Here is a 20911-nt window from a genome sequence, read left to right as displayed (position 1 = left end):
TTCGCATTGTCTCAAAGTAAAAGACCCTATCGTAAATTATTAAAGATATCGCAGTTCTTTTCATCTTGCAAAAAGTTATGTTATACATTTAATCCATTGAACAAGATTTAATTTAAAAAATATATATATAAATCAGCAATTTTAATTAGAATGATTTTTTTCTGGGTGATTTTGTTTAAAGCTAATAATTATTTCCTTTGCACAACATTTCAGATGCCTCTGAACGCATTGAATTAGCTTGCACTGTACAAGTTTGAGAAATGAAGACCACTTATAACAAAAGAAGTTGTGTTTATACTCTTATAAATGCAACTGATGAGTTTAGGTTCCTAGTAGGGTGGGGGGGGGGGGGGCAGTTAGTATACAAATATGGCGCTGTGGAATTTTAACGTCATAAGGAAACAGAAAATTCACGCTTACATTGAAGTATTGCCGTTGCAAATGATCCCATTAATTATAACTTACCTGAAGGATAGTAACATTATTTGAAATATGTTACATTGACAGAAAAAGACAGAGTTCAAAAAGGTAAACTTTAGCACTAAATTTTTTTTAAAGATACCGTCTCATTACAAAAGTGCTGTCGAAAAATAATAAACGTGTCTTATACTTTTCTAATATAACATTGCAAATGAAAAGAAAAGAAACTCACCGTGTAATCAAAAATACGTTGAGAAAAATACTTATGAAGAGAATTGCGATCACAAAATACAGAGCAGACTTTGTCCAATCAGTGTTTGCTTTTGTCTCTGATGATGACAGGGCTACTAAAATAAAGAAAGAAGGATGGCACCAGTATATTTTTATTGAATTTCTTGTTTATTAATGTTGAATAAATTTTCAGGATTTTTTTTTCTTCAACAATACATTTTTTACGGGATCCTAGTATGAGTTACCATTCATCTTACTGAATTTACTCCAGAGATTGTTTTAAATGAAATAATTTATTTGAATGAAATAAATTGATCTGCCTTCCAAATAATCCTTCATAGAAATAAATTAAAAAAAACATGACATTTATAATAAATAGGTATTTAAGAACGCGTGCTTCTTTAAGTACATATATATGTTCTACAGAGTAAATTTTTTTTTTCTAAATATTAAGCAGGAGAAATCTTGAAAAGCACAATTTATACAAGTACAATTTAAGTTTTCATGTAATAGCCTATATACATTGTATTAGAAAGATAAAATATATATATAAATATATATTAATTATATTATTTATACTAAAATTGTTAATACATGATTTTGAAGGATTTAACCATAGTGAAAACCTACAATTATTTCTTTCTCACTGATAACACATAATTACAAATCTCTGATTACAAAAAATGGCATTTCACCTATCAAATGTAAAGTTTATCTTTTTATTGCATTCGATACCTTATATCGAATTCTCGTCGTCTTACTTGCACATTTTTCGTCGAGAAAATCCCCTTTGCATCCTGATATACATGATCCAGTTTTTGAAAAACAGGTTCCGTTCAAGCAGTTCAGGCTACATCTCTGTTCACACATTTCGCCGTAAAAGAATGGACTACATTCTATAAGAAATAGTTAAGTTATACAATCATGCAATTTTGGAAATTTTATCTCTTGGTATATATTTTATTTTTTATTTTTCAATATTTTTTTTAATTAGACATTTTCGGAAATACTTTTTAAGAGTTAAAAGTTTTTAGTAGAATTAAAAATATATACATATTTTGTTGTGTTTTATAAGAAAAGTTGTGAGTAAAATTTTGGCATCTTGTAATGTTTCATTAACACTTAATAACACATGTTTTGGTGTGTTTTTACCAATGCAATATTTTCCTTGCCAGCCCGTTTTGCACGTACAACTCCCATCATTTTGAGCACAGTTAGACGTGCATCCTGCTCCACATTTTTGTTGACAAGTGACTCCAAATTTTCCATCAATACAACTTTTGCAGCTACCATTGTTTTTGCTGCATCCATTTTTGCAGTTCTTGTGACATGCATTATTGCAGAAGTTTCCATATTTACCAATTTCACAATTGCCTATGCACATGCCATTGTCGCTATAGCATCCTGACTTACACGACGACGAACATTCCTTGGAACAATTAACCCCGTAATGTGCAGAGTCACACTCTGATAAAAAGAAATCGAACAAGTTTTTTTTTTAAAACATGCCCTTCCAAAGTTGAAATTAACGACATCAGAACAGCGTAATAAGATTCTAGTACATTGCATACCTGATTACACGTTATCACGAAGAAAACATACACATATAATCATAAATTTGTTAGCAAATCATTATCTACCCTCTTGCATTATTTTTTTTATGAGTGATGAGAAAATGTATGGACACTGTACACTGCAGATATTTTGAAATTGAAAGGTTTTCCTTGAGTACACGTAAGAGAGTTTATGTACCAAACAATAAATAGTTAGTTTGTTAGTGAGATATATGAAGATAACGGACAGTATTTCAGCTCAAATTGAAATACCTTTTAAACAATACACACAGGAGAGGAGCAAAGACGAACTGTTCTGCGTTTAAAATAGGGTACTCTAAAACTCGAAGCAATACCGATTTACAAGTTGACGTGTATACAGTGGTTAGTGCCCTTCGTGTCGATATTTTCGTCGTTTTTTTTTTTCATATCATGCTTTATGTACCAAGTGTAATTTCACCAAAGGGTACATTACAAAACACACGTTAATTAATGCTGCATATTTGCATGGTGTAGTAATGCCAATTTTTTTCTTTAAAGACTTCATCCCTAAAAAAAACTATAGTTAACTATAATTTAATTACGTTAACTAAAGTTTACTATAATCAAGTATAGTAAATCAAAGTGTCAAAGTTATCGATAAAGTTTTTCAAAGTGTCAAAGTTATCGATAAAGTTGTACAAAGAGTAAAAGTGTTCGCCAAAGTTTTTCAAAGTGTAAAAGTTTTCGCCAAATATTTTCAGAGTGTCAAAGTTTTGCCAAAGTTTTTCAAAATGTTAAAGTGATCACTATAGTAAACCAAAGTTTTCAAAGTGTCAATGTTATAACTAAAGTTATCTATAGTAAACTATGGTTTACAATGATCGTATTTTTTGTCAGGGATATTACACTCTATGTTTCTCGACGTACATTTAATGTGTTTTTTTTCTGTGTCGATGCATTTTCGTTACATCTGTTGTTCTTTGAAGACCTCGGTGTATTTTGCTTGACATAAACTTATTTTATTTAAAAGCACAGGCAAGATGTTAAGATTATCATGAAAATAAATCCAGACTGTGCGTGTGCTTCCATCAATACTATAAATACATATCACCAAATTTTCGCAACAACCAACTATCGCATCGTGCCTTTTTGGCATTTATAAGCGAATCGAAATTTTCATGATTTTTTTTACATTTAATTTATAATACATACACCTTGAATTTCACTGCATACCGTATGGTACAAAATACAAAAAAACAATAAGCCAATAAATTTCATGAGAATCAAACTCACCGTCGCATTTCCTTCCTGTCCAATTTGTTTTACACCCTTCCTCACAAGCTCCATTAATACTATCACAGACAGCGCGTGCGCAGTTGGAACTACATGACATATTGCAGAAGGAACCATAAAATCCATTTTCGCAACCTTTATTACACTTGCCAGTATCCTGATCACAACTTGATGAAAAACAGTTATCATTACAAGTTTGATTGCATTGAAATCCAAACGTCATATTCGCGCATACAAAACAATACCCATCAGCTTTTCTGCACTCTCCATTGTAGCAGTTTGATGTACATTGTAAATTACATTTGTCACCGTAAAATCCTAAATCACAAAAGTCACAACTTCCTGTGTACCTATCGCAACTATTAGGATTACAGTTTCCACATGCTCTATCGCATTTGTTACCGTAAAATCCAGTAATACATCCATTATAACAGGAGCCCACGTTACTACAACTTTGTCCAAAGCAGTTGAAACAATTTGTGCTACACGTATCACCATAGTATCCAAGTTTGCAGGAAAGGCAAGCGCCGTCTGTTTTTTTGCAGACATTATTTAGACAGTTGACATGTTGACATTGGTTTTGACACTTTTCACCCCAAAAACCTGGATAACAGTCGTCTGTACAGTTACCATATTCATCGCAGGAACTGTTTACACAATTAGAGCTGCATTCTTTTAAAAAAATAGAAATACTAGTATATGAATATCATCTATATAATTTTTCAAATCATAGACTTTTTGTGTTTTCTTTGAAGGGGTTACTAGGTAATACATGCATATGGAATTTATTTGACATACACGACACCCTTCACCTCGGAGATGCATTCTTGTTTTTTTTTCTCCATAACATGAAATTTTAACGATAGCTGGGTCTTTGGAGCACTTTCTCCGTGATCGGGAATTTATGTGTTCGAAAAACGCTTTCGTCGATAAATGATAGTTGTGGAATCTTTGGACGTCACCTTAAAGACCGAGGCACCAAATCACGGTGGATGTGGCACAAATGAGAACCCTTACCTCTCCATTAATCGAGTACAGAAAAGAGGTCTAGAACTAGAGCCCTTCGCCGTAATATGAAAAAATAATCAAATGGTGCATAGAATAAAATAATTTTGTACGAGCCAGACGTCATATCTTTTTTTTCATTTCAACTATGCTGAATACTATAATTTGATTAAAAAAAAAAGGTATTTAAAAAAGGAAATGAATCGTCCAGGATTCCGCTTTAAATTCACATCGAACCTTTGCACTCATGTCAGAAAATTTATGTTGAGTTCTTTCTGTTATAAACATACACATCTTCCAAGTTTCGCAAGACGTCATTGATAAAGTCAAATAGGAATTCTATAAACATATGCATTAGGCAAAAAAGCTTCTGCGCAGGGGACGGGGCACAGGTAAACTACATTTGATATACAATACAAATTTGAATAAAGAATAATGATAATAAAATACAAGGAATGGTCAGAAATTATTGAACGTTAACCTTTATTTTTACTCCATAGAGGAAACGGATAAATTCATTAAAATTCGTGACAATTTTATCAAGAATGAATAACTTACAAATGTGCATAATTTGATAAGTTCGTATTAAATGAAATTTGGCATATATATGTATCTTTATTGACCTGAAGTTAAATTGATACATCATATTAAGGGCAGTATAGCCATGATCTTTATTACTGTTGAAGCAATCGCGGACATTTATAGTTGTATTTAAGTTGTTTAACGTCCCCTGGAGGATTTTTCAATCCTGTGGAGAAACCACCTTTTGACGGTGGAGAGATGAACATTTTTGCATTTAGTTGGGCACTTACGATGATTGAGCAGTGAAGGTTTCTTTAGCGTGCCAGTACCTACTGCGACATGGCACCTCAAGGACCTACAAGTTTTAGTCTGAAGGATGGGTCTCAACATCCCGCAGTGGAATTTAAACCAGCGACGTACGAATAAACTCTGGATCCGTACTTTGCGACAAGTCTCTTGAACACAAAACGATTCTGTAGCTTTAACGTTTCTTTGTCTGTCATCACATATATCGGTATGAAAAATCTAGAGATCAGACGCTCTCTCGTTTCTGATGGAATTCTTTGATCGAAAAAAAGATGATATTCCAGAGGGCCTTCATTAAAAAGAAGAATTAACACAATATCACAATAATTTCCGAACATCCCTCGTCATGTGTAATACTGTATACAGGGAAAATTTTGTTTAAATTGTACCTGACGGCCCAACTTTATTTGGGCGAATTCAAAACGTGCAATATAATTTTTTAAGCAAAACTATGATTGGGCGAATTTAAAACGAGACAAATTTGTTTGTAGGTGTGAATCGAAAGGGCAAAAATAACACGGGGCAAATTTCAAATAACCCTGTATATAGTATTGAATAGTAGAATATCTTTAAATATCTTTTTTATCGCATGCAGTTTTCTATTTAATAATTAAACATATCAATATATAAACATGTTTCTTGACCTTTATATATTCTTTAATCATGGCTGATAGGTTGAAAGAAATTATTGACTATAGGGTGTCATTGGGTTATTCGGAAAATGATTTGAGAGAATTTGTCAGAACCCAACAGGAAATCGAGAGAGAATAAAGAAGAGCAGAAAGAGAAAGACAGAGTTAGAGTATCAACGACTAAAAGAGAAGTATGACAAGGAAATGAAACTTCAACAGATCTCCCACCAATGAGAAATGGAATTACTCCAGGAGAAATGGAAACTAAAAATCAACTGAGTAGGTAATTGTAAAAATTAAAAGACCAAAGATTCCAGCATTTGTTTGAGAGTACCATTAAATTGTTCGACCATTCTGTTCGTAAGTAAAGTAGTAGACGCAAGTTGACCAGAAACAAAACGCCAGCTTAGATCCCTTCCTGGTTTGGTAAGTTTTTATAGGAAATTTATACCAAATGTAATGTCATAGCGTCAAAATAAACACGTGTAGTTTACACATATGCAGCAAAACTTCGATCGATTTCTGACTTTCAAAATTAAAAAAAATATATACTGTAAAATCACATATTTCGTGGGGTCAAATTTTCGTGTTTTGAGGAAAAAATGTTGGTTCTTGAGGATTTGATTTCGTGGATGAAGAACAATTTACTAGTTGTGCATAAAAAAATTCGCATTTTATGGCGGACATAAATTCGTGGGTCTCTTCATACCAAGAAAACAACGAAAATTAAATCCCCACGAAAATGAGTGATTTCACAGTAATTATATTATTACTTGATGAAATATTAATTGCAGATATCTTAAAATGGAAATAATGCATGTTTTTCCATGCTATTCAAATAATTTCCGTACATTCCTTAACTTAATGATTCCGCCCTTTATCTGTATGAAGATGCATATTTATTTGGGGGTATAAAAAGGGATTTGAAAATCTTTGTATTTCATTCATTTTTTAAATATAGAGTTGTTTACTCGTTTGAAAAGTTATGTAGTCCGGATAAAATTAATCTTCAAGTTGACATAAATTGTGATTTAAAAAAAAATACATCTGGCTGTTTAAATACTTATCTCTTTAAATACTTACGGCAACCAGTTTCAATGTTACATGTTTGACAACCTCCACAAGATGAACATGATGGTCCGTAATAACCAACATTACAACCTTTAAGGATAAGTAAAGTAGAAAAATTTGTTCAATTGTTCAATATCAACATCCTTCTGCATTTTATTAAAGGTAAATTGTTTCAATATCTCATTCCAAATAAAAATGAAAGGAAAATTCAAAAAGTTCTTCCATGTGTATAATACATGTATATAGTTCTTACCAAACATTTTTATTTCGCATACTTCTAGTACAGCACCTTTTTCCTTGTCTTCAGGGGCGTCATAACTCGTTGTAATTCTAACGTATCTCGCAGATTCATTACACTTGATATTTTGAACACTAGAGGGTACATAAGGAAATCCAGTGGTATCTTTATAGCACAATATCCATTGCGAAAAAGCCCCTGTAGCAACAGCTAATTCGAATTTTCTGAATCTATATGGCTTCCAATTATCTGTTGAATATAAATGCTGACATTTGTTTGAGACATATAAGCATTGTGATTTTTTTTCTGAAAATGAATTTCACTTTAAACATTGTACGTTGTGCCCTCAGTAATTTGTGCTTATAGATGAATTATTGAACTTCAGTAGTCAAAAATTAGTTGTCAGTTTCCCAACGATTAAAAAATTCAATGCAATTTACTAGTAATAAGTTAACCTGAAATGTTTCCAAAACAGAATAAAAGATAACAAAATACATAAAGAATCACCTTCAATTCTGTAGTATATTACAATATTTTTCAACTGAAAAACTCTCCCTAAATCCACCTCAACAAATGCGGAAGTTTGTCCAAGTTCTGTATGTGAACAACTTAAGAAATCTTGATGGATATTCCCGTCGATGACCTTATCTGCAGATAAGTCTCTATATGTTGTGCTCAATCGGGCCGTGCAATTATAATTGGTGCACAGATCTTCTATAAGGAAAACAAAAGGCCCGTGGGCCACATCGCTCACCTGAGCATATTGGATAGAAAAAGGTATGAATCGTGTATTGAAATGAATTGAAACAATTATGACAAGGAGCACATGGCGGGTGTGACAGATGAGCAGGGGATACTCATTCCTCCATGGCACCTGATCCCATCTCTGATGTTTTGAAGGTCGGTTTTTGCTTTGCTCCTATTTTGTATTGTTTTATGGACTTTGATATTGAATACTGTTCGGTGTCTCCATATCCCTAATTTCATATCAATAACAATGGCTCTACTATTCTAGAACAGATTCCTCTCTCTATTACATGTAGTAAGAGACCAGAAAAGCTTATGCGATAGAAATGCATTCGTCGACTGCCCGTTTGTCTGTAAACATTTTTTTCAAAATGCTACTCCTTCTACAGTTTTAGTCTGATTTCAATACAACATTGCACACATAAGTAGACTTCACTAAGATACATCATTCTGTGTATCGATTTTGATTCGATGAACGGTGTTTCCGTTGTTATTAGAAGTAGAAATTTCTGTGAAATGATTTCAAAATCTTACTCCAAATATAGATTTGGTCCGACTTCAGTATAGCGTGACACACAGGAAGACGAAACTAGATACATGATTCTGTATATTGGTTTTTATTTTGATGAACTGTGTTTGCCATGGTTACAAAACAAATATAAATTTCAGTGAAATAGGGGCTATTTTCAAAATGCTACTCTAAATACAATTTTTGTCTGATTATAACATAATTTGGCATGCAAGTAGATTACACTGAGATTCATGATTATAAATTTTGTGTTTTTTACGTTAATGATTGATGTTGCCAAGGTTACTAACATTGAAAATTCCGTAACATTTTATTCAAAGCTACTCCAACCGTTGTAATTTCATTGCAATCTTTCCGTAAAAAGAGACATAGTCAAGGATTATTATTCTATTTTTGCTTTTGTATGTTTAAAGTCTCAACTGCAACTTTTCTCTCCCTTTATTATAGGTACAAACCAGCAGAGCAACAGTCTTGAGAGAGAGTTCTGGTTTCGCTGTATATTTCATATTCCTTTGAAAAAAATCAATGACCATCATGACCTCTTCTTACTCCTGGAATCATGATTTGAACAAATGTGAATCTACACACATAATGATGCTTTCATATACATATATATATAACTATACTATGGTCTTTCCATTCTATAGATGAGGACAGCCCTACCCCCTTCCAATTATTATATGAACAAGCTTTATTTTACACTACCTAAAGAAACTTCCATTGAAGTATTTTCAATCTGGCTTTGCTGTTCTCCGAAAAAGATTTCTTTTATACATGTTTATTCCTGAGTAAAACTTTGATTTTATGTTGTGGCCCCGCCCTACCCCCAGGGTTCATTATTTGAACAAACTTAATTCTACTCTCCCCGAGGATGCCTCAACATAAGGATTATCTTTCCTACCAAAGAAGGTTATGAGAAGATTTTTCCTATATGTTTCTATGTAAAACTTTAATTGTTCCATTGTGGCCCCGACCTACCCCTGTGGGTCATAATTTAAACAAACTTGATTCTACAAAACCTGAGGAGGCTTTCATATGAGTTTATCTTTTCTAGCCATGAGGGTCTTAAAAGGAAGATTTTTAAAGGTTTTCCCTATGTATTTCTATATAAAACTTTTTTTTCCGTTGTGGCCTAGCCCTTACCCTCGGGAATCATGATTTGAAAAAAAAATTGATTTGACCTACCCGAGGATGCTTCCACATAATTTTATCTTTCCTGACCCATTGGTTCTTGAGAAGAAGATTTTTAAAATATGCCATTATTTGTTCACTAATTCATAATTATCTCCCCTTGGAAGACGGCCTGGCCCTTCAGTTGAACAAACTTGAATTTCCATCACCCAAGGATGCTTTGTGGCAAGTTTTTTTTTTTTTAAATTGGTCCAGTGATTCTTAAGCAAAATATATAAAATATAAACAGTTTTCAACAACGACGACAACATCGACGAAGACAACAACAACAGACAACAGATAATTTTTGATCAGAAAAACTCACTTAATCTCTAGGTGCAGGTGAGCCTAAAAGATACGTTGTTTTGAGAGTTTACTTTTTTAAAAAAAAAGTTTTTCAAGCATAATAAAGCACAGATTAGATTTTTTAAAATTACTTTTTACATCTAGTATATGTATTTCTTTTAAGATTCAAATTTTCATTTTTTATATATTCCTGAGGTTATTAACTATGATTCTTCACGCCGGCATATTCCATGTAGGACGTTATGAGATTTTGAACGTTACCGCTACATGGAATATGCCGGCGTGAAGAGTCGTAGTTCATCATCTCAAGAATCTTAAAAAATGAAATTAATTTCTTATGTTTACATTATACCTTTCTTTTCAATCGAAACCCTGACTCCTGTATGTTGTAAATAGTCGTAAATTGATATTTTTAGAGTTGTTCCTGTGGTAAGCCTCATACTGCGTCGAATTGAAAAATATAGTGCGGTTTTGTTATACAGTAGTAATAAATGATTTGGTGATTGTGTTTTGTTTAACGTCCTTATCGAGAATATTTCACTCAAATGGAGACGCCATCACTTGCCATTCGAGAGATGCAAAGTTTGTCTTTTTTCTGCCTGGACCTTCTGCGACACGGGACCTCGGTTTGTACGGTCTCATTCGAAGGATCGGTCTCCGTGTCCCACAGTAAGATTCGAACCCGCGATCTTAGGATCAACCGTACTTCGCCTACTAACAACTGCACCACGCGGGCGACGTAGTAGTAAAATAAGATTAACAATTAAACGAATGATAATTGATTTCAGAAATGCAATTATTAGACAAAAAACCATGGAAAATAAAGAATGTTTAACACAACTAGGTTTACGGACGAAAAATGTTTCCAGAAGACAAATGTGTAAATATTTCAATGTCAGTGATCAGGTTGTCAGCATGGTCGGTTATTTCGAGACTTAGTGGAATGTGCAGGCGTGTGATGTCGAATGTGTCATGATTCCTTAAGTTTTTACTGTTTCTGTAACCGAAGATCATGAGTGGAGGATATTGATCATCATTTGTTAAGTATTTTAAATTGAAAAATGTTGCTGAATACCACATGGGGTGGGGGGGGGTCGATGGCAAGGTCAGAGAAAAGAGTTGCTGACATCGGATCCGCGCTAACGTGGGGAACTTGCTCAGCATTTGATATCTCTTGTCTTTGTTAGTTTTCATCTGACATTTTTGAAAATGTGGCACTGGGTTGTCTTTTTCTGCAGCGTTGAGCAGTGTTTATTGTACGATCTCATGGAGGATTAATTTCTATGCCCTGCGTTAATTGTTCATGTGTTCTATTGCGGTTGCCCTCATACAACATTGAATATAAATTTTACTACTTTTGGAAAGTTTACAAATCTTCGACATAAGGTTGGTAAATATTCTTTTCACCAGGGGTTTGTTTACAAACTAAAAGGATGTAATGGATAGAAAATAAAGACGAGCTTTGTTGTATAGGTTAAAAAGGTGAGTTGCAGTTCCATCGTTTTTTTTTTTAAATAAACAGCTGTGAACAACATTTTTATGCGTCATGTTTTTGATCATGTCGGTACATGCGTTTGTCGCTTGGAGCTTTCTCTGGTTCCAAAACCGCCTTGAAACTTTTTTCTTTAACTTCATGATTCAGAACTGCATACTCGACAATATTATCATTTGAAGGTGAATGAATTAATTTTAAATTGATGGCGATACTCGGTTCTCCTTTAAACAAAGTGTGTTGCGATGTTGAACCAAACACATCGTCTAAGGATGATATGATAAGGTTTGCTTCAACATTTTTTTTAAATACATGTAAGTATTAATTAATTTTAGATCATCATCACTAATAATATCTTTATTAGGAGTTTGGCGAGATAGACCTCTCTTTCATGCGTAGCTTCAAAAGAGCAATAAGAATTATATCAAACAGTTTGTGTCATTTTCTGCTCATTTTGTTTTCATTTCACAGTACTCACATTTTTTGTCATTCACAATATCTGTGTTTCGCCCCAAATTCTAGAGATGGCGGTTAAATAAAGGAAATATCATAAGTAAATGTTTTTATTATATTTCCCTACTTGTTCTGATGAAGGGAGTTTTGTCTAGCATTTTTTGTTTTGGTTTTGCTTCGATATAAAATTTTGTCAGTAATGTTGCCAGTTCATCAAGATTTATGGACATGGAATTTACTGTGTGACTCTGAGACTCTACACATCACTCTGAAAAGGACAGACAAGGCTAGAATATAGGTCTCTTTGAATGTCATTCAGATTTTCTACTAATTGTTCTGTAATTGTAAGACATCCAGGATAATTTGACTGAATATCATTTTTTATGCAAAGAAATATAAAATCTGATTCAACGGAATCACCAAGAAATTTGTAAATTAAAGTGACAACTCATACATTGGACGATCTTAATTCCCCATTTTGTATTTTTTTTAAAAAATTTCATTATTTTATATGGAAGAGGGCGGCGGTCACATACCTGAAAATGAAATGGGTGTCTTCAGGGTCATTTTCTATGGGATGGGGTGCACAACTGATTATAGAGGGAAAAACATTTTCATTTAACTTTTTTGTGACTCTGATCTACGTCTAGATTTTAAGTAACCAAAGGAAACATTGTTGTAACCAGTTTTGAAATAACGACCACTATTGAAATAATTATATCAACAGTGGTTGAGAGTGCATTTCAATAGCAAGCATAGGTAATAGACATTATTGGAATACGACCACTATTGAAATATCTATTTCAATAGTGGGTGAGATTCATTTCAACAACAAACATAGGTTGCAACCACTATTGAAATAATGTTCACTTTTGAAATAAAAATTTCAATATGGATTAAATTATGGTTTTAGTTTTGAAGTTATATCAGCAACTATCAAAATAATTATTTGAATAACTTTTGAAATTATAATTTCACTTACTATCTAAATCTTGATTTGAGGACAAATAATAATAATAATAAATACTTTATTTAAAGAAGGTAACCTGGTTAGTGCATGCACTATTCTTCCCCAGGGCCTTCTATATATATATATCAAATGCAAAAAATATACAGAATACGATTCATCATATATAATAGTAATATGTTTAAGGTATTACAATCATAAGATTATGAATATAGTGTCCATGTATAGTTAATTAACAATCATAATATAATATACAATATCTAAACCTTCCAATAATTGTGCGACAGCTGATGATGTAATTTTCTATATTACGCTTAAATGTTCGTAGAGATTGAGAGAGTCTAATGTGTTGGGGAAGTTTATTCCATAGATGTACACCTGAATACTGAAAAGGTGTCTTGAATAAGTTTGTACGAAATTTCGGCAATCTTAGATCATAATTACTTTCAGATAGAAGATTATAAGAAGTAGAAGAATGAAATTCAAATAAATTACAGAGATATTGGGGAGTCGTTCCACTGAAAATTTTGTATAATAATATGTATTTGTATAGATCAACTAACTCATAAACTGTTAACCATCCAAGTTTCTCAAACAGTGGTTTAGAAGAAGAATCTGGACTTGCGTCAAGAATAATATTTACTGCCCTTTTCTGTAATTTAAATAGTCTGTCCATGTCCTGCTTGGGGACATTGCCCCAGATAGTCAAACAATAGTTAATAGATGGTAAAATATAAGCATTGTAATATAGTTTTCTGGTATGTAGAGGGAGAAATTTCTTAATCCTTCGAAGAGTAAATAACTTATAATTTATCGTTTTACAAACCGAATCAATATGATTTGCATACTGTAACTTATCATCAATATGTACACCAAGAATTTTTTCAGTTTCAACCATTTCAATTGTTTTGTCTGAGGCATAAAGTTGTAAATTTGGATAATCTAATTTTGATTTTCTTTGCTGTGTTCCCATTAGCATACATTTTGTTTTATCTACATTTAAAACCATTTGATTTTGAGCACACCATTTCTCAATCTCACAAAGATCTGAATTTAGTGTATTTTCTAAACATCTTGCATTATTATTATTAGAATACAGAGTTACATCATCAGCAAACATATCAATATTTGAATTGTTTACATGTAGCGGAAGATCATTTATGTACAATAAAAATAAAAGTGGGCCCAAAATTGACCCTTGTGGCACTCCTGCTGTGACGGGTAGAATATTGGAGACACATGATCCAAATTTAACACACTGGGTCCTATCGTAAAGATAGGTCAAATTTGTTTGGTCAAATTTGTAATGGGTTAATTTCTCTAGAAGAATATCATGATTCACTAAATCAAATACTTTACTAAAATCTATAAATGTAATACCGCGCAGCACAGTTAAGGTTACAAAAAAGAGGCGGAGCCTAATTTGTACGGGAAAACTTAACTATGACATCATACATAATATACGTCATACAACATTTCTTTAAAATACTACAAAATGAGTTTATCTGCTAATTTTACCAGTAAGAAATCATCAAACTACATAAAAACTTACTACAGAGTGCTGTTTTGTCGTTAATTAAATCCCACATAACAAATTATAAACAAGTCACTGATCGCAATACACTCAATGTGACGTCATTTTTTACAACGTGACGTAGTTTGTATGCAGTGAGAGACAAATCAAGTAACATTTTCTCAACAAAATATGTATTCTCTAATTAGATAAAATATTATTTACAGATATTCTATGGACCAATAACTTGAATTTAATGTCTTCTTCACTATTTTATTAATATATTGTCTGTACATTACGTATTTAATTGACACTGCCGCATATTTGTAAGCAAGTAAAACAGAGAGTAATGTGGGGGTCTTAATAAATCGATCTAGTGCAAGGACATACACTCTATGGATCAAAGTAAGCTTTTACATTTCAAATATAACACAAAAGTGTTGCGATTCTGATGAAATCTTAAAAACAATTTAATTATATCAATATTTCATGCTGCTGACCAGCAAAAAATATAGCATTCGGTCACACAAGTATAATTTTAACAATGAAATTGCAGAATTTAGACAGGATCGCAGCACTTTTTAGAAACTACAATGCATGTTGAAAATATTTATGTACTAAACTTGGAAATTTAATTTGGTATTGCCCTTGCACTATTGATATTTATATGTAACATCAATACTTCAAGTCAATGTGCTAAAATCGCGTGACTGTCGCATCACGTAACTATTCTAGATATAAAATATAATCGTCCTCGATATGTAGTTATTAATCATATTTACAATTATCCGATATAAATAATGTACTAAAAAAATCGCCATCCCGATTACGAATACATTTGTAAATACAAAATTTAGTCGATATTTCCATTGTGCACCTTAACTGTACTGCGCGATTAGTTCACCACGATCCATTGCAGTAAGCCAACTTTCTGTTAGTTTTGTAAGTGAAGTTTGACAGGAATGGAGTTCCCTAAACCCCAACAGGGATTGTGTTAGTAGATCAAATTCATTAGTGAAATTTTTTATTAGCTTAGCTACATGTTTTTCTATCAATTTAAATATAGTTGGTAGAATAGAAATAGGACGATAATTATTCGGGTCAGCTTTGTCACCTTTCTTAAAAATAGGTGTTACTTTGGCTTGTTTTAAATTTGTCGGGAAAATACCACTTACTATTCTAGCGTTAATAAGATGAGTAATAGGTTTACATATATATTTAGATGTGACTTTCAGAAAACGCAGCCCAATAAAGTCAATGCCAGCTGATTTATTGATATTTAGAGAATTTAACATGTTAAAAACTTCACTTTCTTCAATTTGTTGAATACTAAACGAGGTTTCCTCATCAAGCTTAGACCTAACAAAATTACATAATATATTAGGATCATAATCATGTTTTGGGATATCCAAAAGAAGCTTGTTAGAGACATCCGTAAAGTGGTTATTTAAAGTATTTGCAATATCCTGCAAATTGTCAACAATTTCCCCATTAGAAGACACATGAGATGGAGTTGTATTCTTAAGATTACATGTTAACTGATTAAGATAGTTTCACATTTCTTTGGGATTTGAACTCTGTTCAATCGCTGTTTTGTAAGAAGATTTTGATTTGTTTATAAGAACGCTAACTTTGTTTCGATAAATTCTATAGTTCTCCATGTCTCCTTCTTTGTGGTAAAAGTCCAGTAAATGTCATCATGAAGTAATAGTTTAATTTCTTCAATTTTAGGCAATAAGTGGCATATGTTTAGATTTCCAAATCTTAGACCTTTTTCACCAAGCCAAACCCATTATTGCTCGGTACATGTGGTACATGTATATTCTCATTTTTAGATATAGTATGATTAGCAGATTGTGAAACCTTCTTGGTATGAAATCTATGAGTATTCTTGTCTGGTTTTGAGAATTTAGAAGTATTTGGTGAAGTAATTAAATTTTTTGAATTTGTTACAAGATTTAGAGAAAAATATTTACATTGTTTGCATGAACAGTGGATCTTATTACATTCTGAACATAATCTACTAAGAGTCGAATAAACATTGTTGTCAATAGGAATCGTTTGGGAACTATGGTCGGCTACATTCGTTGCCAGTTTCCTAGTGTCCATTCGGATAAAGCTTGGTTTTATGACCTAGTTCCCCACAATTCCAGAGTCCAGCTTTCTTCCATGTCTGCAGTGTCGTGATATGTGTCCACTTTCTCCACAGAAATAACAGAGGGCTGAACGGCGGAAGGAAGTACTGCCAATTATTTCCGATTCTTCACCATTCGTACGTACGTTTCCGACTTTGAGGATACTCACGTATTGATGGAAAATTTTTAGCAATTCTGCTGTACCTCTGTCTGACAGATGAATGTTGTCTTTCCAATAATACTCTTGTTTGAAATTTCCACGACCAAAGAATTTAGAAGTTTGAATCACTGTACCACCATACATTTCACATACACTTTTAATAATTCCATTAATTTCACTGGTGTTTGTATCACGCCTTGGTAATACTTCCGAGATAAATACACTGATACTAGAATTCCGATTTCTGAGATCTGTGATTACTTCTGCGAAATCATTTTCTATTGCCTCTGGGTCTCGTTGTCTAGATGCATCATTTCCATTAGCCAAGATGATTACACTACGATATGAAGAAACATCCATTTTTGAGAGCTTGGACCGTATATGGGAGATGTTTGCCCCGCGATTTGTGTTGACCTGCACAGTTGAATGCAATCCTCTGGTGCGGATCCTTTGTAGTATGGAACTTCCTATGATGAGGACAGATTTATCCGTTGGGGTCTTTCTAGGTTGATTTGTTCCATGTTTGGTGTTTGAATCTGGCGAGGTAGGGAAAACTCCTAGTATGAGCTTCACTGGCATCTGTCATGGTACTATTGGATATTGTAGGAGCCTTAAGGGTGCATTGGGTATGTCTAGATACACCAGCTGGAATGTGAAGGAGTCCGTCTGTTGATGTCTCCTTTTGTTTTGTCCTATTAGGAGTTGTTTGCCAATGGGTAGCTCTTGAAACAAGCGATGTGACATTTTTTGACCCATTTAGTTGCTGTTTTAGGTCACTGACTGCTTGTGACAAAAGCTTGACGGTATCAGACAATTCCTGAATAAGTTTGGCACTGCTAATACACTGCTGACAATTCTGTGATGTCTTACCCTTAGGGGTGGAGATGCATTGAGGAGATGTTTCATCTTAAGTCTTACAATTTGTTTCCAAATTTACATCCAATTTATTCAAGTCCGTGAGGAACTCCTGATACCAAGAAAAATACGATTCCCCTTGGATATGTAGAGAGCTTGTTGTCTCGTAGATGGTAACAGTGACAGTTTTATCCTGTGATTTATAAATAGATCCATGTCGCCTTTCATTGCTGTCTTTGAATAAAAGGAGTTTCTTCTCCAACAGATCTAAAATGATGGGGTACTTGTCGCCATCGAAAGTAATTGTAACACTTTCCTGATTTTCCTGTACTTGCAAGAAATTTGGCACATCATTTACACTAAGTCCCACAGATCATTAGTTAATATAAATGATCTTGAAAATCCGGTAAATGAGTCCAAAAGTGACTTGAAAAGATTAGAATTATCACTCAAACTCATTATTATTCCATTGTTAAGCTATGTAGAGATAAGATCTTCAGGAGCTGTAAAAAAACACGTCTGGCCACCTTGACTGCTTATCAATGAAAACAAACAAATATGGATGCCAGGATTAGTATATATTTTTTGGACTGATTTCATTGAAAATGATGCAAATAATAAATTTTAGACTATAAAGAAATTGTACACCTTCTGTGATGTTTAAAATTTTGCCTCACTAAAACAATCCTTATTGATTTACAATGTATACACTTTAATTATTAATATATATATTTTTTACCCAAAATCCATTTTTCGTGAAATTTTGGATGAAATATTAAAAATAACGCGGTGAAACTTTTCTTTAAATACTGGTCGCATTTCAATAGTGGTTGAAACCTATGGTAATCACATTGAAACGCAATCTTCCCCACTATTAAATCATTATTTCAATAGTGGTCATATTTCAATAGTGTTTAATATCTATGTTTGCTATTGAAATGCACTCTCAACCACTATTGATATATTTATTTCAATAGTGGTCGTATTTTAATAGTGGTTATTACCAAAGTTTGTTAATGAAATGCACTCTCACACACTATTGAAATAATTATTTCAATAGTGGTCGAACGCAAGCGAGTTAAGGCTAAATATAGATATTTTTATGCAAAGGAGCTAATAAAAATTCATAAGTTGTATATTTTATGTACAAAGAAAGTTCAAATTAATTTTCTTAAACATACTTAGTCCACAAGTTATTATTGCAAGTGAATATTATGACGTCATTGCTTTCTCCCATTCAAGGTAATAAATAACATCAACAAAATCACGTCGGCGCAAGGGCATACCCTATCTAATTTGAAATAAACAATGTATAAAATTAAGGAGAATATTAATATTCTTAAAATTAATACAATTGCTGCACAAATCCTATGCACATTCTCAATCGATAAAAATTTTAAGAAACTTACACTTAGCTTGACTGTGGATTTTTACCCTTTTAAAACTTAAAACTGCACGAATAGTAACTAAACAATTGCAGTGCCAAAAAAAGTAAGGTATGCCCTTGCGCCGAAGTGATTTTGTTGATGTTTCTTATAAACGTGAATAGTAGAGGTCGATGACGTCATAATATGACATCATAATATGTACTGGGTATCTCAATCTCATGTCGTGGGTATCAAGAATGTATTAGAAAACAAGTCTTAATATTTTTGTGCGGTAGGTAGAGCAATTATGGAATTTAATTAATATTTTGCATAGAAACCTCCATATGTAGCCTTAACTCACTTGCGTATTTCAATAGTGGTTACTAACTTTGTTTGCTATTGAAATACACTCTTAACCACTATTGATATAATTATTTCAATAGTGGTCGTATAACAATAGCAGTTATTAACTATGTTTGTTATTGAATTGCACTCTCAACCACTACTGATATAAGTATTTCAATAGTGGTTGAAACAAAGCATGCTGAATGTACAGCTATGAGTAGCAATGGTGCCTCTTTCAAAATTCTGAGTTTCATGGCCACTGGTTTAAACCATGAATCAAATTAAATTGTTGTAAAATTATAGCATGATACTTAGGTGATCTATAAAGCCCATGAGTCTCTTGTTTTGTATTTTTTGTAGGAGGAATCAAAATTATTTCAAGAAATAGATTGTGTTTTCAAAAAGAATTGATTTTTTAAAATTATTTATTAATTTGTGATGAAACACCACTTTTTTTAGTCCATTGGAATTTCCCTTAAAAGTACAATTGTCATGTAGTTCTGTATTCATACGCCGCTAATTTGCTTGAAAGCACTACTCAAGCTCTTTTCACTGGTTCATGATAAAATGAACAAAATTCTATTTTGTAAGGAATGTTAAGGACAGATAAGAGAAAATGCAAATAATTAATTTCGAACCTCTCTATATATTCCTCCTCAATCGACAGAGGTCTTATTAAAAAAAGGATAAGACGATATATCTATGTAGCGCTTTGTGAGAAAGATTTATTGTATACTGTTTAACGTCACTCTCCAGAATATTTCACTTATATGGAGACGTCACCATTGCCGGTGAAGGGCTGCAAATTTAGGCTCATGCTCGGAACTTACGGCCATTGAGTAGGGAGGGATTTCTATCGTGCCACACCTGCTGTGACACAGGGCCTCGGTTTATACGGTATCATCCGAAGGACCGTCCCATTTAGGCGCCTTTTACGACAAACAAGGGGGTATTTAGGACCTATTCCAACCCGGATCCACACGGGGACTTGGTGAGAAAGAAGATATGGAGAAACGACTGTAAAATGTTTTGAACAAATCAAAGAACTTCAGAGAGAAAATGATATCCGTTTAAACAAAAGATAGTCTAATGCGGTTTGATTTTTTTCTAAAGATACGAAAATGTAACGAAAAAGACAAATAAAAGAATTATTTTCAGTGTCAAATTTCATTGAAAAGAATTTTCAAAAAAAGTCTGTGCAGATTTACAAAGCACTAATTTCAAAAAGAAAGTTTAAATGACTTTTACCATTTAAATTTTTCTTTGTGCAAATTCACAATATTACATTTGAGCTGAACTCATGCATGTTCAACTGGCATTTTAAAACGAAGAAGGCTTTAACAAAGAGCTAGTTATCTCCTCATTTTTTTATTTGGGTTAAAATTAATGTTTCGTATGATCCTCTTCAACAATCAGAAAAAAAATATCATGAAAACGGCTGTAAAATATCATCTACATCAGGTTTGAAGCTTTGTAACCTACCGTAGCAGTGAATTACTCCGTATAATAAAATGATCCACCAGACGCCAGCCATTTCGAATGAGGAAGTAAACTGTGACAAATCCTTGTTAAATTACTTTCAAAGGGTAGATTGCCAAGTGACCTTCATAAACGAGTAA

The 20911-nt window shown here is 32.9% G+C and overlaps 1 protein-coding gene across 1 annotated transcript; it reads right to left on the bottom strand.

Annotated features, from left to right (window-relative positions):
• Nucleotides 1-1283: 1283 nt before the first annotated feature.
• LOC134269517 (platelet endothelial aggregation receptor 1-like) lies at nt 1284-20845 on the bottom strand. Its single transcript, XM_062751721.1, has 8 exons — nt 20775-20845; nt 7761-7967; nt 7269-7502; nt 7028-7105; nt 3480-4151; nt 1804-2118; nt 1413-1547; nt 1284-1297 (listed from the first exon to the last, which is right to left on the bottom strand). The coding sequence occupies exons 1-8, from the start codon at nt 20824-20826 to the stop codon at nt 1284-1286; spliced, it is 1707 nt and encodes a 568-aa protein (XP_062607705.1). The 5' UTR covers nt 20827-20845.
• Between the last annotated feature and the right edge of the window lie 66 nt (nt 20846-20911).

This window comes from Saccostrea cucullata, unplaced genomic scaffold (assembly GCF_032062105.1).
Source record: "Saccostrea cucullata isolate Sc308-1 unplaced genomic scaffold, CSIRO_AGI_Scuc_v1 ctg1372, whole genome shotgun sequence".
Taxonomy (NCBI): Eukaryota; Metazoa; Mollusca; class Bivalvia; order Ostreida; family Ostreidae; genus Saccostrea; species Saccostrea cuccullata.
Note: the sequence above shows the minus strand (reverse complement) of the source record. Positions and strands in the feature narration are given on the sequence as shown.